The sequence below is a fragment of the Alligator mississippiensis genome, chromosome 16 (assembly GCF_030867095.1).
Source record: "Alligator mississippiensis isolate rAllMis1 chromosome 16, rAllMis1, whole genome shotgun sequence".
In the NCBI taxonomy this organism is placed as follows: domain Eukaryota; kingdom Metazoa; phylum Chordata; order Crocodylia; family Alligatoridae; genus Alligator; species Alligator mississippiensis.
The window spans coordinates 26,278,484-26,304,621 of record NC_081839.1 but is presented as its reverse complement, the minus strand read 5'-3'; the positions used below and the strand labels follow the sequence as shown (position 1 = coordinate 26,304,621).

The 26,138-nt window shown below is 47.9% G+C and overlaps 1 protein-coding gene across 8 annotated transcripts in view; it reads right to left on the bottom strand.

Annotated features, from left to right (window-relative positions):
* The window catches only part of NTM (neurotrimin), a 735,295-nt gene that overhangs the window by 614,968 nt on the left and 94,189 nt on the right, over positions 1-26,138 (bottom strand). The window contains exon 1 of one of the 8 annotated variants that reach the window (XM_059719471.1): positions 4,645-4,889. The exons of the other annotated variants lie outside the window; for them this stretch is intronic. Coding sequence (XP_059575454.1) covers positions 4,645-4,726 — 82 coding nt within the window. The 5' untranslated portion in view covers positions 4,727-4,889. Of the gene's footprint in view, positions 1-4,644; positions 4,890-26,138 lie in introns of those variants that run through there. 8 annotated transcript variants of the gene reach the window in all.

The following is a 26,138-nucleotide window of genomic DNA, read 5'->3' as shown; positions in this document are numbered from 1 at the left end:
GCAATAAATTTTCAAGACTAAATTTTGAGAAAAATCAAATTTGCAGAACTGCTGCAAGCCGTGTACATTTTCACAAATACAAACCGACTGTCAACTACTCCCTAAGTTATCCGACCCTATGACACCATCTCTGGGCTTTTTACTTCCAGACATGCTCACCCAACAGTTTCTTTACTAGGGTGCTGGCTGTTAATTCAAGGACTCCCTGTAACTAGGTGAATGACCTGGAGTATTGATAAGCTGCTGCAGAGGGCAGCACAGATCTCTCAATCTATTCAGCCTTTGAAACCAGATTTGGATGGCAAACAGGTTTCTGACACTGTGAGGATGTTGTGCTCTCAAACTGTCCCCCTCCTGAATTAGGAAGAAACATCAAAAATCGCAAACACTTTCATGGACCTCATACCCGAAAAGAATGCCATCTGGGTCAGTCCAAATGTTGCATTTTGATTTTGACGACGTGACATTTTTTTTACACGTTAAATTTTATGGCAGAGTAACAATGTCTTAGATGAAAAGTAGTTTTGGTTTAAAAACTGGGGCTTGGTTTTTTCTTAAATGTCAAAAGCAGACCAGAAAGAGAGGCTGGGAAATTCCTCAAACCTGTTAGCATTTTCTGTTTTAATTAATTGGCATTTTCCAAACAAACAAACAAACAAAAAGCTGTAGAAAAATTACTGCCCAGGTCATCCTGCACGGTAATTAGATATCTCAGAAGTGCCGTTTGGACCTTTTCTAGGTCATTACCGAACCTGGTGTCACTTCACTTCTCCCACAATCCTTGCAATGACTCAGCAATGCCAGTTAAGTTACTTCTTGCAACCATATTATACACCGGCCGCTCGTCTGGCTCGGGAAGGTTGAACTCGGCCCAGAACGGGTCCTCAGCACAGCAGAAGAGAATTGGGCCCCACGCGGCGACTTCCCTCCTCCAGGACGCAGTCTCAGACCACCCCTGGCCCATGGCACAAGTGGATCTGGTTTGGGATTCTGCTGGTGCTAGAGAGGCTTAATGAGAGGCAAGTGAACTCTGCCTGGTGATTAGGAAGGGATCATTTGAGGGGTGATGTGAATGCATCCTCCCATGGTTTTGCTGCTAAGAATTTCACCAGCCCTCATCTGTGCACACTGAAACGGGAGAGGGATTTCTAGGAGCAGAACACGAGATCACAGGAAAAAGAACAAAAGGCAGAAGCCAAATAAAACTGATCAAAAAGCATTAAGAGAGACAAATCCTCAAGAGAGAAAATGATCCTTTCGCTGGAAGGGCTGGGGAGTGGAGCAGCTGCCTCCTTCGGAGATTGAGTCGATGGCAGGAGCCCAGGAGGTGTCTGCTTATGGGACTGCTCTTTCTCCATTTCACTGACTCCTTGGAAATCAGAATCTCCTCCTAATCAACCGCAGCTCGTGGAGCAGGCCAGAGCCCTGGGGAGCTAATCACCTCCCTTCCCCCTACTCATCGCCACTAATCAGCTCTGATTCCCAGGAAATTCTCACACACGCACACCAGGCTTGGAAGCAAGTAGCAAGAAGTGGAAGGGGCCCTAAGGGACGGTCAAGGGGAGAGTTACCAACCTGCTGCTGGCACTAGCCACCTTTGCAGTAGGCAGGAAAGGAGCAGCCCTGGCCAAAGGAGCAAGCTTAAAGAAAAATGTCTCAGCATGTGAACTGCATCCTAAGTAACCCCAGAGGATCAATGAGCAGGGGCGGAGGGTTGCGGAGCAGCCTGAGCCTGCCTGGGAGGGGCAGGAGTTGGCCCAGAGGGATCGTGGCCAGGCTAAGGTCTCCTCCCTTTCCTTAAACGAGAGAAATAAATAACATGCTTCTCAACTCTGCTAAATCCTTGCCCAACCAGCGCCCAGATTACAGGCAGCTATTTTTATATCTGATTTCAGAGTTCAGTGAGAGAGCGAGTGACAGCCATCGCTGGGACAGGGCACCTCGCTCCCCCCGCCGTGACCCACTGAGAGCTGCTGATGGGATTCAATGTGTTCAGAGAGCAACTCATGGCCCAGCAGCTCTGCAGGTGCGGCCTCACAACCACATGCTCTCAAAGCTGCCAGGCAAGGGGAATGGTGCCCAATGGCAGGGTCGGTTTATTCGACCTGATGGGCTCCTATTGCAAGTGACCCGTCTGCCCCAGGAGATACAAACACACGCGGGTGCCTTGGCTTTGCCATTGCATTGCTTCCTTGTGTAAATCGTATGCTGCCTGCTGGTTCACACCAAGTCAGGAACACGGCTCTCAATGTCCCACACTGCAGGTGACTCTGGTTTTACCGTATCTTGGGGAAGAAGAAAAGACCACAACATGCTTATCTTCTTCCATCTTGGGGCAAACACTCAGTGGGTGTAAATCCACCATGCAGGTGATGGACCTGTACGGCTGACAGCAGCTGAGGTCTGACTCTTGGACTTGAGAAGCAAGTCTACACTGCAGCTGGAGCAGATTTAGGTACCATGGACAGGCCTTTTCTGTAGCCAGGCCCACATGAACTGAAGTGGGACTTGGACCAGTCAGTCCTAAGCTCTGGCCGTGTATTCACCACAGACGGAGATGTTCTGGCTGCACCAGTAAACTGAATAAGCTACAATTAAGCTACACCGTGGATTCAGTACGGGTTCCACCAGCCTGCCTGGGATGTTAAGCCTATACAGAAACCCATGCTGAAAGGCACTCACTTCTGTACCAATGGCCAAGGCAGCAAGACAGACGCAGTCCCAGGTATGACCATGCATGCTGCACTCGCCCCTCTGAGTAGGCACAGCCGAGACCTGGCAGCAACCACTCGCACCCCGAGTGCTGGAAGGGGCACGCGTCTCAGACGCTGCATCGGGACCAATCCCGAGGCTGTGCCGGAAGTGGGGAGGGTTGGTAATTCATTTTAACCAACTGGCCCCATCTCTGGTGGCAGGGGCAGGGCAGACAGAAGCAACGGGGCTGCCGTCCTCAGTGTTACATAACATGGCAAGCCGATCCCATGCGAGGAACGTGGCCCCCTCCACAAGACCTCGGGCGGCACCCTGCAGATGGCTGCAAGGAAACTAACTCAAGCTGACACGCTCAGCTGGGAACACATGGGCCCTTTTCTTTATTCCTCCCCAAAAATTCACCCCAAAGCTGTCTTTAACAACACACAAACCACCTCAACATTACCCCACAGCCCCATGCCCCCCAGCACCCAGACAATCACAAAAAAAGCCCCTCCAAATGTTGCCTTGCCTGGCTTTCATCCCCACCACCTGCCTGCCTGAGCCCAAAGGGGACTATTCAAACCCAAAGGAGGACTGCATTAAGACTTCATCAACTCAGCTGACCTCGGCAGGAGGTCAGAGAGGCTTACTAGCAAAGTATTTAATCAAACGCATGGAGTGACCTTGCCAGTGAAAGGGAGCACAAGAGCCACCCCAGAGCCACCAACGTCCGTCTCGTGATTTTTCCAGCTTCCCCCCACCTGCCCACAGCCCGTGGGATGCAGCTGTTCTCACAGAATAAAGTTGAGCCACCCGAGATGACGGCTGTTTACTGCTGGCTTCTCCCACCCCCCAGTTATACGAGCACAAAGTATCACTGAACCCACTCCAGAGTGGAGATGGGGTGGGGGGGAAGTTACCAGGGCATCTTCAGATTCATCTTCTGAAGTACCCAGGGGGGCAGGGGAAGTGAGAAGCTGAAGCGTGCTGCCATGGGGGCTGGCCACTATTAATAATGGAACATAATCAGCATTAACACATCTTAGAGATGTCAAAGCAGAGAGGCGCTTCTTAAAGCCAGACAGCCGGAGAATGCCAGCTCTGCTCCGCGCACAGTGCCAGCAGCAAGCAGGGGCTGTGCGCTTCTCTCCAGACTCTGCAGCGTGGCTGCCAAATAGAGGAATCCCCGGAGAACTTTGTATCTAGGACTCAACACATCGCTAGCCCTTTAACTCCTAGAGGCTCCCCCTCACCCTGCTCCCCAATTAAGCTGTTCACTTTCCCCTGCACTGACCCCTCCCTGCTAAACAGCTGTCCACAGCTGCAGCAAATTGTCTCATCCATCAAAGGTGGTTGGAGCTGCCAGCCAAAACCTTGCAGGACAGCTACTACCGGAGGGGATCTTTTTGACCTTTCTGCTCCAGTGTGTCGCTCTTCCCCTTTTATGCTTGTTTTTAGTATCTGGGGAAGTTTGAGAATCATCCCTCAAAGTTTATTTCACCATTTGTTCTTTTTGTGATGCAAAGAATACTGGCATCATGCTGTATTACTCTGTGTGTATGTGTGCGCATGTGTGTGTACACACATACGCACACAGGTGCGCACACACTGTGCATGTCTCTATAGAGAGACCCAAATAATTCACATCTAGATACACATGCACATATCCCCACACCCTGTGCATCTATCTAGCTACTTATAAATGCGTGCACACACACACACACATGCACATACTCTCACATCTCTATAGCAGCAGAGTCAGATCAATAGTATTATAGAATCAAAAGCAGCATACGACTGAGCTCTCTGGTTTATATACTCTCTCTCCTCGTCCTCTTCCTTCCACCTGTACAAAGCACACAGCAAAGCCAGACTTCAGGAGTCCAAACATAATATCACAGCACATTGCACGCCGAAGCCCCAGTCACTGCAGAGCAATCGCAGCCCTACCTTGGAAGAGGAATAGAGCAGCCATCCCAGCCAAGATTGCCCAAGAGATAGAACTGTGCATTTTTGCCTGGACTGTGTTCATCGTGGGTTATTATTGGTTTCCCCTGCTCTCCTTCCTTCCCTTGCCCAGCCGTTCTTGCTGCTCTCAAGCTCACAGGGAGAGGTTTAAATCCAGCCTTTCACTGAAGGACACCGAGCAAAAGCCGAGGGAGCGCGAGAGTGACTTCTCAGTAATTATCTCCACTCATACTCTGGCACCGAGACACATTCTACAATCTGGACGTGGACAGCCCTCCTACACTGTGCAGTCATTGGTTCTAATCCCAGGATTGACAGAGCGCCCCACACACACACACACACACACACACACACACACGAATCATTTACTGAGCAAATCGGGCTAGCTGATTAAAGAGACGTGTGCATACAGAGATGAAATGACAAGCACTGCGCTGGTTCCCTTCTATAGGACTTGGAGTCTTTAAATGGCCAATTTCCATGGCTGGAGCCCTGAATGGAAGCCCCCTAAATACCCCCTATCCTTTCCACCCCACCCCCCCCCCCCACACACACACACACACACACACACAGAGTGGAAAAGCAGCAGTGCCTGTATCAGATCATCAGGGATGTTAAAGGGATATTTTCATGCTCAGTGAAACTTTCAAACATCAGTCAAATTTAATTCATCAGCACTTATTTTCCACCCTCAGAAGGTATTGCAAGCACCACCCTAGACTTTTCTATGCGCCAGGCATTCTTTGGTGCAGGACAGCAACCCTCTTTGGGAAGAGCATAGGTTCACGAGCTGCCCTGAGTAACAGTTACATGCATCACCCAGGTTTTCTAATTGAGTTCAGCCAGGCTCATCTGGCAGGGATCATCCCTCAGAAGATGCAGGTTCAAGCCCCAAGCACCACAGCCCCCCAGTCTCAGTTAGCACCTCTACAGGCTGCTATAACAACAACAGATGTCTCAGTTTGGCCACCGAAGTTCTCATCCATGCTGTCCTGTCTGCGTGTCCGAGCCATACCTTGGAACAGGCACGGGCAATTATTTCAGGCTTACTGAGTTTTGGCAAGCTATCGCAAGCTGCATGACAGGGGGCCAGGGGCAGATAAATATTAATTTTCTAAATTTCTTAGGGGTCCTGTGGGCCAGATAGAATGGCCTGGTGGGGCGCACTTTACCCACCCCTGCCCTGAAACCATCTCCCTGCCCTGTTTGATATCTGGCCTGCAGAGGCTTCCCAGTAAGGGTGCCAGGCAGTGCCAGTGGTACTATGAAGCTAGTCACAAGGGCTCCTGTCTCACCAGACCCAAGAAAAACCAGGATGCTCCTGAGATTCCCTCCCTGAAGTCACTTCCCTCCTTGAATACTCCTTCTGACTCCTACTTGCTCTCATTAGTTATCCTTAGCCATCTCTGCGCCCTGTACTCTGCCAGGTTTCTCACCAGCATGCCAGCCTGCTCATTCCCCTGTCATTGTCCGATAGCTTCACAGGCTCTCTCTAACTTTGCTCCATCCCTATGTGCCGAACTCCTCAGCCTCTGTCCTTCCATGCCCTTCCACAAGGCCCCCTCCTGCCTCAATGCACATGCTTAGCGACCCATGCCAGAGAATATATTCTCCACCCCATTACACAAGAGGCAACCAAGGGAGAGTGAACAAATAGAGGGAGAAGGACAATGATTTGCTTAGGGCATGGGCCTTAGATTCAGGTAGCCAGGGTTCATTTTGTAGCTGTACCACAGACTTCCTTGCCCAAGGATTTTTGGGGGAGATGACTTTTATCAAACCAATGGTGTTATTCGGAGAGATGTTAGACAAGCTTTCAGACACAAAGTGACTTTCCTCGGGTCGCTCCATCTCTTGTCCATATTAACATCTCCATGCTTCAGTTTCCCTGCCTGTAAAACCGGGATCAGCACCTACACCAAATAAGGATGCTGTGAGGATTAATTCACTGATGTTGGATATACAATGGTGAAAAAGAGCCATATAAATACAAGGAAGGAATAACCGTTCCAAGCCATGCCTTCCTCTGGATTTCCCAGGGAGCTGTGCACATCTTCCACCTTGTCTACATGGCAAACAGCCAGCATAGCCCAACTGGAAGAGCTTGCTATGTGTATGTACATGCTTATATAGAGCATTTCCTCTAGCAATGCCAGTCAACTCCCCCCTGTAGACAAGCCCTCAGTCTTTACGCTCCCATGAGCAGAGTCTGCGCCATGCGTGTGCTGTGCAGGTCTAAGCACATTCTTGGTGCTTATCGATAACCGTAGTAAATTCCCCTCTATGCACTCAAATCCGAGGCAGATGCTCTGCTCCAACTCAAACACTGGCACCACATCAGTCCACTGTATCCCTTAACACATCCAACCCCGAGCAAAGCTAAGGAGCCTTCTCAGAAGTACAGGTTCTTCTCTGGGGCCATGAAAACACGTCTGTGTGTCAACTCTACAAGCATTAAACACAAATACAGAGACCTATGCAGAACTAAGCCTAAGGACTTCATGCTTGTGTTTAGCCGGCTGTGTCTCAGGACAGTGAGAGATCTCACACATCCTGGCACATGCCCAGCAACTCCCAGCCCACTGGTGACAACTACAAGTCCAGGCTGCTTTTCGGTTTCAACTGGCCTTAAAAATGCCAGAACCTGGCTTAAATTTACACGAAAGTAAATCCAGAGGTGCTCAGCTTCTACAGGGATGAGGGCCCGACAGACTCAACTGAAGCAAATAGAGTGACTTGGGATTTATTTGCATTATGGTAGCAGCTAAAGCCCCGTCGTCAACCGAGACAGGGGTTTCCTTGAGCTGTGCATCTATGCATGGCAAGACATTCTTGCCGTGAAAGGCTTACCGTCTAAAGAGACAGAAGAAAGGGGGGCAAAGGGGAAAACAGGGTTAAAGGTGTTGGCCAAGATCTTGCCCAGCTGTGGATAATACCCAGGTCCTGATTGCCAATCCAGTGATTGGTCCCACCAGTTGGATCCAGTTTGTCATGGTATCAAGCTATCACCAAACAAGACAGAGAAATCTTCTCTTAAAAGGGTCCTTTGCTCCTATTAGATGTGCAAGCTATGGTTGTACAGGATTCAGGGGCTGTTCTTGTTCTGTACTTGTACGGCATCCAGAACAAGGGGGCCCTGGCTTGCAACTGAAGCTGCCACATGTCCCTGCAACACAATTAAATACCTCATGCAGCACTCAGCGTTTTCATCAGTGGCAAGGAGGTCTTGTTGTTTTATTACATGGGGTGACTCACAGCTTCTCAAACGACACTACAGTCAGAAAAATGCTGAAGCCCCAAAAAAATAAAAAACCCACCAAAAATGACATCTTGGAGTCACACTTATCCTCCCTCAGAGACTCCTAGATCCGAGCTGTTCACTTTGCAATTCAAAAGGAGATTTGGCTGCAAACTCTCTCCGAAAATCCAGCTGTGCTTCTCTCCCCCCCCCCCCCCCCGCCCACCCTTTATTCCCACCACCCGGGAAGATCCTTCAAATCAGATTTGAGCCAGCAATTCTGCCGGGAAAGAGTGAGAAACAACAGACTGCGACTCACTCTTCTGAAGCTCTATTGGCAGCGCTGACAATAGCAACCTCGTGTTTTGGTCAGTAAACAGAAACAGCTCTGACTTGAATTCCAAGTGAGGAGAGACAGAGGTAGACAGCGCCGGTTCCTCAGCTGGTGCACCATAGCACTATTGAAGTCCTATGAATCTATGCCAGTCCGCTCCAGCTAAGGAACTGGCCTGTGAGCCGTTAACATGAGCTCATTTTTGTCCTGCTTTTCCGATGGGGGCTGCCGAAACCAACCCAATAGTATTCTTTTGGCCAGTAAGTTTGCTGATGAGACTTGCACTTGGGTTCTAGGTTGTCTCGTGGTGCCAGACATTTTATAGTTATTTATGCTTGTAGTGAGTTTCGTGATGCAAAGGAAAAGAACACTTTCAAGTCTTACTCCAACCCAGTAAGTGCAAGAAAGCAAAAGGGGGGGAAAGAAGAAAGAAAAATAAGTAAAGGTTGTTCACGGGCTTTGGATGAAGTTGGATCTGTTTGGTAAAACTGAAACAAGACACAAAACTTGTACGTTTTGAAGCATTCACGTGTTGATACTGTACTACCAAGGTTGTGTGCTTATTAGGGAAAGGCTTCTTCATCCTGTTCCCTTAGAGTCAGCCAAGCTCCCACAATGCTTTGTTAATTATGTTAAGGATCTTGAGGCTGAGGTTAAAATTAGTATGAACTCTGATCTTATTACCTCTGTTAAGAATAGCCTGGTTAACTTTCTTTACGTCGCTTCCACCTTTAAAAAGTGCCAGTTACTGGTAGAAATGAGTTGAATGTCTAGTGTTGTATCTTGTTGAGAACCTCCTCTTTTTGAGATGCGATGGGGCCAATTCCACTGGAATATATGTTGTAAAGTAGCAAGCTGTGAAAGAGAGTTATGGGACGTTATATGCTGAATTTGCTCCATGAGACTGGGCTGCTGTACCATGACAGACCAAGGCTAGTTACATATGCTTATGTTGCTGATTGGTTATGGTCTTTTATGGTCCTAATCAATAAACTAATTGAGCTGTGCTGGATTGGTCTATCAAACTTTGATTTATAAAATAAATAATAGGCAACACGCTCTTCCTGGAAAGTGTTGTGCTGCCCTACAAAATCTCCAGCACAGCCACACTGTAGGAATGAGCTCTTCCGAGTGTCAGGAATGAACTGGCATTCAGGGCATACTACCTCATGTAACACGTCGGGGCTTGATTCTCTACCATCCTGTGACTGTTGCAGTCACCCTTGGGTCCAAAGTATTGCTATCCTGCATTGGCAGCCACTACCAGAACTTTGCATTAGCATGAATAGGGTAATGAAACACCTGGCAGTAGGCAATTTGACTGCTAAGCTAAAGCAAATAAAAGACACCCTGTACATGAGAGTTGGAAAGAGAGGGTATTCATGCTCAGAGACCAAAAGCTCATTTTCACCTGCTAGCAAAAGTGCCACTCCCAGACTCCTGCCAGAGCTGAAGTCACAGCTGTATCAGACTGGCCAAGAGGGCTTATAAACGCACAAGTCCTCCAGATGCCCAGGACAGCCCATGAGTGGAAAGATCGGGAGAAGTCCTCCTGGAGTCATCTGTACACATGTAGATGCTAGGTAACTCACTGGCTGGATGGTGCGACTGGGCTTCCAGTTGCTTCACATCAACTCCAGCTTTTAAACAGGCTAACAAAGCAGGATCATCACGTGTCTTCCTCTCAAAAGAGTCCAGCCCTGCAACTTTTGCCAGCCACCCTCAGACCTGAATTCCCCGGCTACATAACTCTTCCCTGAGAGCTATAGCCTTGATTCTTAGCTTTGCCCTGCAAACTCTCTCCTCTCTCACATCCTAGAGGGACACATCAGAGCTCATAGACTGAGCTCACATTGTGCTGATAGCAGGGTAGAAATGGGCGTGTGTTATTCGTGGTTTAAATCCATTCAGAACTGCTGAAAAGTGATGGAGTCTGATGTCTCCCAAGTAAAGTACAGGTAGTGTCCTGCTGGTGTGCCTCACCCCTGCCCTGGACAGACCCCTTGTCACTATGAGAGCACTAAGTCTCTGTGGTTCAACTGGTCCTCAGCCCATTGACTGGATGATCCAGAGAGCACATGGGAGGCACATTCAGTCTGTGCTATGGTGATTAACCAACCAGGTATTTGTTTTACCTGGCTCAACCCTGCAACCTATTCACAGCATGTCCCTGGGGCAGGCCTGGGCTAATGCAGAGGGTTTGGGGATTGATCCTGCAAACCGCTAACCCCACCACCCTGCGCTGTGGACTGCCCTTAGTCCTCACTGCCTTCACCGAGTCCCAGACACAGGGTGTCTTGCAGAACCAGCCCAGCAAAATCCAAGTGGGGCTAAACCTGACGTGCAAGAAAGTACCACATAAGAGTGACAGCTCTGCAGGGGTCTGTACAGTCATCAGGAGGTGGACACTGCTGTGTAGGTGCAAAGGGGGAAGCGAAGCAAGAACAAGAGATGCAGCATTCCCCATCCAGCACTTCTGCAGAGTTGAAAGCTGTGATTTGGCTAGCTGGGCTGGGAGGGTTGCAACCTGGCACTCAGTTCCTCCATTCCCAGTGAATCCCTCAGGAACAGGATCAGCGCATCTCAAAGTGGCCTTAGAGTTAAATGCTGAGGGAGCTCAGACTGCACACAGTAGCCACCGGGGACACCACTGTCTGGAGGCATTTTAGCCACCTCCACCCCCACAACTCAGCCTCCAGAGGCTGCACACCTCATTTGAGCTTTATCCAGAGAACAAAGCAAATAGTTAAATTTCCTCTTCTTGCAGCCTTTGAACTACACAAATCAATTAAAAAAAAAAAAAAAAAAGAAAAACAGGGCTCAAAAAACTGCCTTAAAACGCTGGGAGCTGGACACAGCATGAAAGAGGATTTGGATGGCAGGTCTTGGGAGGAGCAGAAAGAACCAAGAGAGACAGTCAAGGCATATCCTCTATTTTATGCTCTGATATGCTTCAGGAAGGGGTGGGAGGGGAAATGGCTGGAAACAGAGACAAATGCTGGAGGTAGCAGCAATGCTCATTGCACAGGATGCTATGCAGACCAGCACAGCAGTGGATAGCCCTTAGCTAATATCCCTTACCTCGTGCTTTGCCTTCAGCCAGCGCCAGAATCCAAACCACTGACATGGAACACAGATTTCATGACCCCTGGCCGATCCAGGCTCCCAATCAGTATTTAAATAGCACCATTAGGATCTTTTCACAGGTGCCTGCTCCAGCTCCAAGCTTCATCAAATGGGAGCTGCTGATGGGGTTTGGCATTGCACAGTGCTGCTATTATCTTAGGAACTGTCTGAGGTGTGCAGCAGGTTGGTGGGAGCCCTGCCATTGACTTAAACACAAATTACGTCGTAAAACGATGCAAACATCTGACAAAATTAGGATCCAACATATTTCCCAGTGTAGTACCAGGCACTGCAGCAAGCAGCCCACCTACTCCTGTACAAACTCATCTTCAAGGCTCACACCTGAAACCTGGACTTGAACCTGGGATTTCCATGGCCCCAGTACATGACCTGCCGACCAGGCAAGCTCCTGCTCTGAGAGCTCCCCCCATCCCCTCCCTCTCTGAAATCACATTTTGGACCCAAGACACCTCCCAATGGCACTGCCCTGAAAGGCAGAGTCCTGTAGAGCCTTTGGGTTTTGGCAAATCAGCATTTTCTAATGGCAAACTTTTTTGTCAGAAAAATAATAATAATGCTGGCCGACTCAATCTATAGATCCCACAGAGAGAGAGAGAGAAAGGAGCTGGAGTTGTGACTGTGCGACAGATTTAATCTAGGAAACCTTCACATATCGATAATACACACAGGGAAGCCAGACTGAGGCAGTGACAGAACATGTGAGGGGTCAGAACGTAAGTAACCCATGAAATATCTCTATACGGGTGGGAAGAACATAGGGAAAAAAAGGAAGACACGTGCTAGAGGGCCGAGTTGTGTGTGTAAAGGCACGGTGGTGCAGGGGCTAGGTCAATGATCCTCAACCTCTTTAGATTCCAGGCACCCCTTGGAAACCCATGTGTCCAGCACTTCACTGTCGGCATCAAAACTGGGGGGCCCCAGATCCATGCCAACAATTGGCTGATTGTTAGCATAAGGGTGGGGCAGCCCCAGGTGGGGCAAGCCTCATGCTCAATTTATGGAACCCCTACAAACCAGCCACAAAGATGTTCTACATTGTATGTGGAACGTCTTTGGATAGTTTAACATTTTATTGCACCATAAATGTTTGCTAGGGACCTCAGTTTCCCCATTTGTAACACGGACATCACACTCCTTTTTAAGTTGCTTTGAGATCCTTGGATGAAGAGTACTACATAAGAGCTAAACATTTTTTTGTCGTCATCTTGCCTCTTGGTTATTTCATGCTATTCCCATAACATTTTAGTTCCACTCACTTGGTCGAGATGCCAACTTGTAATTCATATTAGCCTTCCCAATACCTTTGGATTCAACGCTGGTTGCACAGTCAACCACCATATGCTACAGTGGCTTGAACAGTCGATTGGATGGGTCCAATTTACTGCATGCATAACAAGCCCTAAAAACAGGATGTCCTCATGTATTTGCTAAAGGAAAAGCTTGTAACATAGCCACATAAAGTAGCTGCTCTTCCTACAGCTTTGTGCTATGCATTATTAATTCACACAGTACTTGTTCTAAGCACGTATGTTTACCTGATACACCGGAACAGCTCTTATGGAGCCTTCGGCTTGTGGCTTTGTGGAACATCAACTTTTTCATGTTGAACAGCAGGTGATGTTCAACAGAACGCCCTGCAATAAATACCTAATAGCCGTTACACTCAGACATATCTGTGTCTCGTATTGATATGAGCACTCCGATAACAGGGCTGCATCCTAGAGATAGGAGGACACGGGGGAGATGGAGTTCATTACAAATACATGTACGTACAAGGGATAAATAGTGAGATGCACGTATGCGTGGGTAGAGCTGCTTTGCAAGAAACTGCATGGTTTTGAGATTATTTTCTCCAAATCAGAATGTGCCATGGGCTTGAAACCTTTCAATATAAAACATTTCAAATGGAAAAAAAACAAAACTGAAACAGAGAAAGAGCTAAGAGTTTTGTACCAGCGAGAATCATGACGACCAGACCCAAAAGTTTTGCGTAGGTCTTTTTAACTAAAGCAAGTTTCATTGCGACCGACGCATTCTCAGGGAAGTTTTCACAAAGTAAACAGCAATTTTCTGATGGAAAAGCAATCTGTTGGAAAATGTTTGACCATCCTTGTGCATATTCGTGCATAACCGTAATGTGTTACAGTAGCACCAATAGGTCTAACCAAGATCAAGTGTGTGCCAAAAGTAAACATTATAAAGGACAGTCCTTCCTTGAAGAGCTGCTAACCTAAACCAGCAGCGTTCACCATCCAGACCGTGGGTCTCCCCATGGTTCTGGAAATTTGGTGGTGGGGGAGCAGTGGCAGCATTAATTGCCTCTCCCCTGCTGCCGAATTTCTGGATTTGTGGGGAGCCCCACTGGCCTGATGATGGGCCCTAGATCATTCTGGCAATGCTAGATTGCACTTATGGACCAACCCTGCCTGTTGACCCCATGCCTGGATCCAACCCCCAAGCTGGCCTTGTGCCATTCATGTGGCCCATGGGGTCACATCGACTGAGCACCGCAGGTCTAAACAGACAAAACAGGGTGGGAAAAGATAAGGGTATCTCCAGTTTGCACTGAGGGTTACCGCACATGACCAAGGGCATGCACAGAATCACTGACGGTCAGGAACTAAACCAAGGCACCCTTGAGTGTCAGCCAAGGCCCTGCGGCTGCTGCCTGACTTCCAGCATAGATGCAACCCCTGCCCCGCTGCTACTCTTGGATTGCATGGGTGTGCATTGCAAAATGGTTTGCTCCATTTCAAGGACAAGTGACATTCAGGCAGCTGCCTCCTGCTTTGCACAAAATCCTATTGAGGTGCCAGCTGCTGGAAGGGAGAGAGAAAGAGAAGGGAAGGATGAGTGGGTGATGGAGGTGGTAGGGCAGGGAGTGCTCGCTCACATATTGTGCTGTTGTTATGGCTCAGTGTAACAAGGGCCAAATCCCAGGCCTCATTCCCCAATCTCTGGAGCCCTCTGCCAAGCTAAGGAACTGGCACATACAAAATCAAAGCTGGTCCAAAATTTTCCACAGGGAAGTGCTCCCTGGGGAATAAACAAGTTTACTGAGCATTTTGATGCCAGCAGGAAAATGCCCATTTTTATTTTAAAAAAAACAAACAAACAAACCCCTCTGTTTCGATTTTTTTTTTTTTTTTTTTTTTAATAAAAGAACCTCAACGAAGCCGTTCAGCAAGGTCAAGGCTCGTTTTACTAGAATGGAGCTGGAGAAGCTTTGTTGCTAAGCTTCTTGTACAATCACAACAGGAAGGACGTATTTCAGTTTTATCAAAACAGAACACGTCAAATGAACTGAAAACAGACCCTTTAAAACATTTTCTTTCATGGAAAATTTCAAAACTACCTGTTTTCATTTGGAAGCAAGTTTCTACCTGGTGGAGTCTCCCCCAGGACAGAGGAGCTGCATGGTTTGCCGAGCCATAGGAGAAATGGAATAAGGCCACCATTCAAGAGTGCACATGGGGATGCAACCGTGTGGTGGGATGGTGTACTGACGGGGTCAGAGTGGCCAGGCCAGGACACATCAGGGATACATGCCATGCAGCAAGATTTTTGCATGGATTAACCACTTAGTTTCTCTTACTGAGAAACAGATTCTCATACACCAAAAAAAAAAAAAAATGGGAACTGTCAGCTCTCTTTTGACTTTGGCTTTTCTGCCCTTACATATGCAACCCTGAGGGGCAAACTCAACTTCCAACTTCTTGGCTGTAATGCCATTAGAGTTAATGGAGTAACTCCAAATTCGCATTGTGCAAACTTCACCTGATTGAGATCATGCGATCCCTGACAGGCTGTATGCCTGTGCCATGCAAATGACTCCTCAACATCCCTACAGAGATAGGTTTTCATAGGTCAAATCCCAAAGCAGTTTCTGGGGGCAGCTGGCCTACTGTGAGCTACTTTGGATGTGGGACTTCATAGAATCATAGAAAATGAGGGTTGGAAGGGATTCAGGAGGTCACATCTAGTCTCACCCCCTGCTCAAAACAGGACCAGCCCCAACTACATCATCCCAGCCAAGGCTTTGTCTACCCAGGTCTTAAAAACCTCCAAGGTTGGAGAGTCCACCACCTCTCCGGGAGATCACACAACCTCTATGTCAAACTCCAGCTGATAAAGGCTCAGATAAATTATGTGAGCTGCTGCATGGCTGAAGCAGCCTGAGATCCTTGGAGGTCCCCAGCCCAGCAGTCGGACACAAACTGCTGGGTGTTTAGACAAGTCCAGCCTGCACCATTCACAATTCATTTGCTACTACAGGTGGGCCCCTGTATTAAGCCTTACCACATCTGGACACCCTGAAGGGGAGGATGGGGATTCTGAATCTGGATGCAGACCCAGACCTTCATGTGCAAGTGGCTTCATCTCCAGAACAGACCAACCCAAACTCCAACCCACATGTGCTTGGCTGGTCTTGGTGCTAGCACAGAGATCTAAGCTGCAGCTTTCTGATCCCACCGGTAATTGGAAGTAGATAGTCTACTACTCCCCTTTTCCTACCCTCTGACAAGCTCTTGCAACAGGATGCAGCCTCTCTCCCTCTGAGTCACTTGTTTTCTTTACCCAACAATCAGGGCACATAAAAATGAGTCAGCTCATCAACAAGTATATATCGTATACACATGCCCGCCCACCCGTATACCCTCTATAAACACACCCTCCCACATTTAGGAGCTGAACTTGTAGGTCAGCCGAAGCAATTTATCAGGAAACTACATGGCTGTTTGACTGCAGGAACAGTGCCCTCCTCAACATGCATGGCAAATGTTCACACGCATACATACCCAACCCGGGCCTCGTGCACGTAGATGCACACGCACGCCTACGGATAACCATTCTCTTTACAACCTAGAAGGGCCAAGGTCAGTCCAGCGACCATTCAGTTCTCTGGCTAAAGCAAATACACATAGAAAAAACAAACTGTTGCAGTCAAAATGGCATCTTTGGAGTTTGGAGCTTTAGTTCACTGGGTTTTATGTTTGTTTTTAAATTAAGCATAGGTAAATTTGGAAACAAAGGCTGCTAATGAAACAATGCGATTTACATTTCAAAAGTGTCACAACTGTTTGGTCTGAATTCCCCATGAGTCATGAATGATCAATCTGAATAAGCAATTGCTGAAAAATTATATGTCAGCTCTACAGGAGGGCTGGCCTGGCTGCACACAGTAACACGGCAGCCAGAAGCCTCTCACTGCCATGACCCACTCCCACAGGAGTATACGCGCTCTTCCCTACCCACAACAGCGCACACACGCGTGCACACAAATGACAAGAAAAATGACCCAACCAATAGCTCATTAAGCTTTCTCTTGGATTTAATTCCCCGTTCTGCTAGATTTCTTCTGTGATGTCAGACAGCTCAATCTCTCTGGCCATTAGTTCCCCATCTGTGTAATGGGGGACACTAGTACTGTCATATCCCCCAAGGGTGATGCGAGGATAAAAGCACAGAAGAGGGTGACATGCTCAGATAAGATGGTGAAAGACCTAAAGTAGACAGCTGGCTACTTGCAGACATGCGTGTGTCCCCAACTCACAAGATACACACCAAGGCATGCACGTGTCCACGTGACTGTATACGCCGTGCACACTGGCACTCAGAAAAGCTGGGCACAAATGTTGTCTTTTGCACCTTTAATTACCCCTCCTACAGATAAGAAACATAAGCCCAAATGGAGTGACTGTGTGAAGGAAGGAAGCCTATAAGTTATTCATAAGTTCAGGCTTGAGCTCATCTCTTGCCTTCACTCCATGACACCTTCAAAACATATTATTCATCTCCTTTTCCTCCTTTGGGAAGAGGGCTGGTAATTGCAGTAAATACATCACTGCCAAGTCATCCTTGCCGCCGCTGAGCCCGCACTGTGCTGTGGGTAGGAATCGAAGGCAGCAGCCTCTCTCCAGGTGCTGCGTGATGGAAGGGCGCGTTCAGGCACCACAATGAAGCGGCTGCGATAGCTCCTCGTGCCGCAGAGATGCAGGAGACACGAAGCCCCAGGGTACACACTGTGGCTGGGCAAACCTGTCTGGCTGAAAACCTCTATGTCAAGCTCCAGCTGATACAGGCTCAGATAAGTTCTGGGAGCTGCTGCATGGCTGAGGCAGCCTGAATCATGGAGGTTTCCAGCCCAGCAGTCAGACACAAACTGCAGGGTGTTTAGACAAGTCCAGCCTGCATCCGGCACCATTCACAATTCATTTACTACTACAGGTGTGCCCCTCTATTAAGCCTTACCACATCTGGACACCTTGAAGGGGAATGGCGGTGGCAATTCTGAACCTGGATCCAGATCCAGGCCTTCACATGCAAGTGGTTTCATTTCCAGAACAGACTAACGCAGGGGCGGGCACTTATTTTGGGCGGAAGGCTGCTTACTGAGTTTTGGCAAGCCATTGAGGGCAGATGAATATTAATTTTCTATTTTTTTTCATGACAGAATGGCCTGGCAGGCCACATGCGGCCCACAGGCCACATTTTGCCCACCCCTGCACTAACAACCCTCAACCCACACACGCTTGGCTGGTCTTGGTACTAACACAGATGTTCATGTGAACTGCAACTTCCTGATCCCACCGGCACTTGAACGATGAGCGTGAGCTTTGGAGAACATGGGGACAGACATTTCCTTAGGCTAATTGTGTACCATGGCAGATTTGATTGGAGATTGGGTACTGAGCTTTTTCAGAAAAGCTAGCTATAATCACCCTGGCGAGAGCTCTCCTGGGAGCCAAGTTCTTCTGAAACTCTGGTCTTGGTTGCCCATGCTGAAACGTGCAGATCTGGCCCAGTTTTCAGCCACATTAATCATCCTGCTGTGGTCCACAGGAACTGAGGTCCTCAGAGTCTTTGGAAACCAAATCCATAACACGCTGAGTTTTTTCCTGGCTGTGCTAGCGCCTAGAACTGCTGGTAGCTAAGGGATCTTCTCCGATCAAGCAACTAAGGCTGCACCTTAAATGAAGTCACCAGGGTGCTGGTCCCAGCTCCCCAGGTGAGGCTTGCACTAAACAACAAGTGCAACACCGGTATAAAAGGAAGGCCTTGTGCTAGAAGAGAGCAGAGAATAAAGGAGGGGTGAGAAGGAGCACAGGGAAAGAGACGGCTCAGGGCCACGAATCTCCTTGGCCCTGAACTCCCCTGAGTTCATTCGCTGCAGCCCCCATGGCACTTCCCCAGGCCTGTCTCATTCTCACGTTGGTTTAATCTTGTCTCCTTCAGTGGTTATTGCTTCCCCAGTGCTGAACTCAGCAAGATCACTTCTGTTTACAGGCAGATTAGAGCTGAGCACATTAAACACAATAACGCCACGTATTAAAGAGCACGGGGTCATCGCTGCTCTGGCTCCGAATGCTCCGTAATGCCTTCTTGGAATGGGCACCTCTTGCTGCGTCTGCCTTTACCGTGAGCCTGCGATGCATTATGCATGCAAACCTGGACTGCAGGCTCTCCTAAGAAGGAGCCCCAGTGGAACGAGCTGTAAGGAACGCTTCAGAGATAAAAACCCCAGCAACTCACAGAGCCAGCCCTGAGCACATATCATTGTTTTCCATTAAAATTTAACTGATGGTGAATTACACGTTGGGGGACGGCGCAATCTGTGAGAGCAGAGACGAGGGCAGGAAGAGTATCAGCTGGCTAACCGCGTGCCAGGCCTGCTCGCGGCGCTGCCTCCTAACTAACAGGCAGGCGCTTGAGTGGTTGGAGCACAGGTCTCGGGGCTGGGGTCTAGCCTAAGCTCTGATACAGCACAGCGGAGCAGGTATCCGAACAACAGCCATTTAACCTCTCTGGGTTAAGTGCCCCCCCCCCCCCCAATCCAAGAGGCAGCAGAACCTCGATTTGGATAAGCTGAAGAGGGGTACCAGTGTTGGGTTGGTGTTTTGCATGGAAGAAATTTTGCCATCCTGTGCCTCTAGCCCTCCAGGGAGGTGATCAATAACATTTCCCTTAGCAGTATATGGAGTTCCCTCGGGGGGTCTGTTTAGTGCTCAAAAGCTGAGCAGCCTGAGTTGGTGCAGGGGTGACTATCTAACCCGTTATCCTCATAGGGGCCAGGACTTCACCTTGGGTCCTGAAGACCTAATCTGGGCACAGTACTGAGCAGTCTGCCATAGGTATCGCACACCCACATCACCTTTGATTTTAGTAGGCCCTTAATTTGGTCCAGGCCAGCAGCAAAACCCGAACACAGCTCTGAAGTGCAGCAGCGCCCAGGACCTTCTTTCAGCATCACTCCAGTGGTCAGGACAGGGATGCAGAGTCTCCCTCAAGGCTCCCGCCTGGCAGCTCACCAACCTCCTGAAGACATGATGTGGAGGGAATGGCTAGCCCTAATCCCAGCCGGATTATTTATCAGTTTGCTGCTTCTGCTTCTCACTTTCTAGTTGATGAGATGTATATTTACTTACAGATTACATGGAAGCAGGAAGCCCGCCAGGGGAGGAGAGAGAGGGAAGGAGCTGGTCTGGGCCAAGTAGTTTGCAAACAGATGAGCTGTGGAAACCCCAAAGGGTGTACTGCTGTCTGCATGCTCTGCTGCTCAGGGGTGAGGCAAACCATGCATTGCCTCTACCTAGAGGCATTTCTACTCTGGCCCACTGGCACCCCCAGGTTTTGAGAGGAAAGCAGGCAAACAAAGGAGAGGAAAAACAAGCTCACAACCCTCTGCATTTACTACCAGCTTCCTAGTGTGGCCAGCCAAAAGGACCTCAGTACCTCCATTGAATGAAATAATCATCCTTACCATCCTATGCAAACTTCTGAGATATACAGGCAAAGGGCAAGGTCTTCAGCTGGTGGAGACTGGAAACACTCACACAACACTAACCAAAGCCTTAAGTGCTATAAGAGAAGCAAGTCATTTTATTAACCCTTGAGGCTTCAGAGTGATTGGTAACTAACCCCTTTTTTTTGGTTGGGGGGGTTAAACCTTAGAAAAGGAACTCTGGAAGGGCCAAATCTGCAAACCAACACAGTTCAGCTGGAGTTACTGGTGTACACTGAGATCCTGCCATTGAAGGCAGCAGCCTGCGCCAGCTGAGAAGCTAATTTTCGGGCTCCTTTTTGACCTGGTGCTCTTCTGAAAGCAACACAACCTGCATGCAGAGATCATTACAGTGCCACCCTCCCCAGACCGAGCCCATCTCTGGAGCAGCATTGGAGCTGGCAGTGCTTTAAAGCAACAACAAGCAGCAATTTAGCCTGAGACACAAACAGTCTCTCACCTGCAATTGGAACCACAGTGGGACAGAGCCAGGCAGATTGCTAATGATCCAACCTGGATTAGGGACAGACGACAGGTGTGAACACTGTGGTCTCATGGAACGAGTAGCAGGGGCCTAGCACTGAGCAAGAAGCTCCAGACAGACGTTTCCTCATTTCACTGAAAATGATGCTTCATCAAAACTGAAGTTCCCCCATGTTGAGGAGAGATGTCAGTGAGCATTGCCATTGAGAGAGCATGAGAGCTGCCATCCTTGCAGGCTAACACAAGTCTCCAAGTCTGTTGGAGATACTGCAGTGTCTTGCAGGAGCTGGAAACCCCTTCCTCTATACCTTCTTCTCCCACGAGACCCCCAGCTTCTCCTTGCAGCTGAGATCCTACAGACTTGGGACAACACCAGCAAATGTGGGAGCTGGCATCAGGTTCGAAGGAAGCATTTGAACGCCGGGATGCTGTGCCACTCACATTTGGACGTTTCCAAATTGAACTCTGGAGCTTTGTGCTGTGAACAGGTTTTCCTGTCTCAGGGTTTTGTTTTGTTTATTAAATCTTACATAAGGACAAGGACAAACCTCAGGCAGGGCTGAAATTTTAGTTGATCAGCTCTACGTGGTTGAACACTTAACTTTACTTCTCAAGCAAAATAGGCCATGACCATGGGAGCACTGGCCCTGACCCAATACTGAGACAGTTTCCACACCTTGCAGGGAACAGTGCTATGTAGTAATGTATCAATAGTGCTTGCTGTAGGAGGTCCTTAGAGGTGTCCTATTAGGCTATTGTTTGAATCCAATCTTCCCTGGATTGAGAGAGGTGAAGAAAATCTTACAAGGCTTTACAGCAGTATAACCATCCTCTTATATTGAGGCCAGAATAAAATACTGAATAAAAGGAGATCTCATGCTCTTTCCACATCCAAATGGGGAGATGCCATGGAAAGACCAAATCTTGTGTTAGTTTTGGTTCAGTGGGAGTCTGCAGTATTAAAAAAAGCCAGTGTTCATCCTCTCCCCCCCCCCCCAACCAAATAGTTGGGTTTATCTAAAATAATGCAATTCATTCAGGACTCACGCACGTTTCACAAAAAATGTGTATGTTCACGGTTCCCTTCCCATGTGTGTATCACCAGAAGTGGGAAATAAAAGAAAGGAATAAAAATGCTGGATAGGGTAACTGAGTTCAGGCCTCTGCATCGATGCAACTGTGTAACCGAGGTTGAGGGCAGAAGGCTCTCCAAGAACAGCCACTTCCATGCTCTGCTGCACACCACAAGCCAACCCCGTGCCGCTGACCTATCACAAACTTGAGATGCTTCGTATAAAAGAGGAAAAGATCAAATGCTTAAGCTAAGCCAAGAATGAAGCAAGGACCAAGATTGCTGCCAATACTTTGGGGCATTGTAATGGCAGGAAATGTGTTATGCAATATGCATCCCAATGATCCTGAGAAGCAAACCATGCCGCAGAGTAAAAGGTAAAAGGCCCAACAGCTGGAGTTTGGAAAAAAAAAAAAACCCCTTGAATTAAAATCTGGTGACCAGTTTAAACCTGAGCAGGTAGGTCCTGAGACCTCCCATGCAGGTACCCGTGGGGTTTCTCAGCAGCATTAAGAGAACCTGCACTCCCTGCCCCATCTGCCATATCTAGCTGTGGCCTCTCTCCGATGCATCAGAAAATCGTGAAAGAGAGACAGAAGTCGAGGCATTCATGGTGAAACAGGAATCCTTCCTGTCCCTTACCAGTGATTAGCAAAACCTCTGAAGCATGGGATTTATTAATGAAATGAACTGTAAATAAGGTGCAGCAAGTATTGTTAGTCTACTGAGGTCTCAAGGAGGAGGAAATGAATGAGGAGGGGATCTAAAACGGATGGAAATGGATCTAGAATGATCCATCACGACTCCCCTGGCCTGACTCATTATTTACACGCACAAGCCATAAAATTCCCTGGAGTTGAGGCTAAGGCACATCTCCAAAGACATCAGACCTGCCTCAAGGACCCTGAGCTATGTCCACCCCCCTGGCCAAGACCTCACAAACGCTCAGCCTCCTCTTGCTGTGATTTCTGTCACACACCATCAGGAAGAGTATGAGATGCTCGTCTATGCAAGCAGCAGGCATGGCAGTCTGGCCCTTTTCAACCCTGGCTTCAGGTTGCCGATAAACTAAACACCTGAAGCCTCATCTCATTATCGTTTCTACTCCATCCTGCCATATGTATCCAGGTCCAGGTTGACACCACTTAGGTTCCTGCCTGAAAAATCTTCTACCATTCAGTTCCACTCTAAGTTTCTTAATGGCCATTTTATACCCACTTGCTTTTGTACTAGTGGTAGGCAACCGTTGATCCTCTGGAGCATGGTGTACATGTAAGAGGTCTAGTTAGGTGCCTGATGAATCCACATGTCCAGAGACCTTTGATGCATATGCCTAGGCAAGAGCATGGAGGCTACCCAAGACCTACCACCCGCCCTTTAGACCATTGAGACAGACTCCAAAGGCCAGATCGAGCCCAGACCATCAGTAGTTCAACATTGTAGCTTCTGCCGGAGAGCAACTGATACTAGTATTATCTTGTTAATTAAGTCATTTTTCTCCTTCCCTTGGATTAACCACCCAAGTGCACCCATAAAAAGCAATCGTCTCTTCTCAGCCTTTGCTGTGCTAGGCTAAATAAGCCAAGCTTTTATTTTTCTCTCTCAAGACTCTCTCTCTGTTCCCCTGATCATGTTGCTTGCCCTCCTCTGAACTTATTCCAGCTTAAATCCATCTTTGTTAAACATAAGTGACTAGAAGGATACACAATATTCTAAATGAGATCTTACCAATGTCTTCTACAATGGTATTTATGCTTTCCTGTCTCTAATAAAATTGCCTTGCCTGGCACATCTTAGAATCACATTAGCGTCTCATAGCCATCCTGCCATCGACCAGCATACCCAGATCCCTGTCCTCCGTCACCTAGAATTGATGAGCCCCAGCCTAAAGCAAAAGTTCTTATTATTAGTCCCCAAGGGCATAGCTTTGAACTTTGTACTATTGTTTTAGCCCTTTTCCATTACTGCAGTAGACAAGGCCATCTTATTCTTTCCATGATAATTTGCTCCTCCACAGTATTCGCAATGCCAATCCCCCAACTCTGCATCATCTGTAAAATGGCATTAGTGCATATATAGGTCTTAGATGTAGGCCACTGTCTGGGGAGGGGGGTTAGAAACGGCAGTATCCAAGTTGTCATCTTATTCCGGTTTTTAAAACCAGGCTAGACAAAGGCTTGGCTGGGACAATCTAGCTGGGGATAGTCCTGCTTTAAGCAAGGGGCTGGACTAGTTGACCTCCTGAGGTCCCTTCCAACCTTCACTTTCTGTGTGTCACCTTGTGTCATTAGCTTGGTTACTGTGGGGCCAAAGGCATGTCGATAGAGACGTATCAGTCCACGCTGGGAGAGAAATCCTCAGTAAGGCACTGAGAACGTATTTATTCCAATGCTGGAAAACCAAAGGGGGGGGGGGGGTTCTTTATTTGTTTGTTTTAAATGTACAACCCCAGGGCACAATTCAGCCCTGGAAATTCACACAGCTTGTACTGAAAATCTGAATCTAGCCCATTTTTTAATCAATCATCAGAAAATCTTTAGTAGGTTCCAGATATGAAATTCTTGAAGCTTTGCAGAAAGGCAGAGGGGGGAAAAAATATATTACAAAGCATTTTCTGTGCTGAAGATGCAATTTGAGGACTTGCAGTGCATCTATAGATTTTTTAATTCATGTCTCCCAGCCTCTTGCTGCCGAAAGGGAATCGGGGCTAGAACGGAAGTCCAGGGAGGGATGATATGAATTTAGAAAAAAAAAAAAAAAAATCCAATGCTTTTTGGAAATATGCATATGCGTTTTTGCTTCTCTCACTTGTCCAACTGTCCCAAACTAATTGTATTCCCTGCATGTTCCTTTTCCCCTCTGCTGCTCCCTCCTCCCCCCCAACTCTTTAATGGCTTGTAGTATTATACAGCAAGCTCAAAGTGCGTTTGAGATTAGTTCTGTAACCTGCCCACCAGAGTTAGAAAATTGAATGCGGTAGAAGGGAAAGAAAAAAACAAACCCGCACAGTCCTTGTCGAGAGCACAGTGGTACAAGGAAGTAATTTTTCTCCCCCTATTTCAGCTAGATGTTGTTGTTTACATTTGTGCGAGATGCTGTATCCTTTCTTCTCTACCACGAAGCTATATTATCAGCAAATTGGAGAGGGGAGACACTGGGGGAAGGCAAAAAAAGCAATTTAAATCCAATCCTATTGAATTTCCAATAGGACACCGGAATATATAAGTTAATGGGGGAGCTGTGAATAGTCTGTTTCAAATAATTACAGTGGGGGGAAGAAAAAACATTGGAATAATTAGCACTTACTATCCGAACGTACGGGGGAAATGAAATGCCAACTTTTCCTGCCTATTAAGCAGCACTTTATTTTCAGTTTAGGGTGTTTGGGATGAAATTAGGTGGCAAACGCACTGCGTCACTGAATGACTAGAACAACTGGGATCATTAAGATTTTACCGGCTCCTTTGCACTCTCTTACCTCTAGTTTTTTCTTTTTCTTTCTGTTGTGCCTTTTCTCCCTCCCATCCACCCCACCCCTTCTCTTAAAAGTCAAGTCACGAACCAGACTCCCAGGACTCGTGGGAGCCACTGAAGTAATGCAGAGAGAAAAGATGGCTGCTCCCCCAAAAGCCAATAGTCTAAGTGCCTGAGTGATATTACAGCAGCGCTTTGAGGCTCTACAGAGGACTGCTAACACAAGACGCACATATAATGAGTGAGTCTCCTCTTCTTCCTTTTTAAACTGCAGGTGCATAGGAACGGGGAGAGGAAAACAGACGCACAGAAGAGTATTGGCTTGCCCCAGATTGCAGTAAATAACCAGAATAACTCTGGCTTCTAGATGCTCAATCCCGTGCCTCTCTGCTGACACTGAACAGAGGCAAGTACAAGGCAAAGAAACAACTGCCATGGCCAGATCAGGAATCTTCAGCACCTGACTGAAGAGTCCAAGGGCCTGGTCTAAAGCCCATGGATGCTAGTGGAAAGATTCCCATCGACTCCAATGGGGTTTGGAACAAGCCCCTACAAGCAAAAGGCTGCACAATGGTCATGCTTCCCCTAGCACCTGACCCTGCAGACTTGCCCGATGCCAATTATGAAACCAATGCTACCCGTTTTCAAGTATTCTGCATAGAGGGAAGAGGAGCTGGTGGGTCAGAGACTGCTGGAGGGAGAGCTCCGTCACTTCAGTGGAGAAGCGATGCCTCCACTTCCTCGATTGCCCACTTTTAGGAACACCAAAAGCAACCAGAACCATGTCTTATAATCCTTTCTATGAGCCTTCACAACCCATTCGAGGTATCGTTGTTTCTTCATCAACATTCTTGGTCTAATAAAAGATGTTGGATTGACCCAAAGACCCTTGTCTGTCTTGTCCTTAGACCAACACAGCTACAACCTACACCCCAAAAGGCAACAC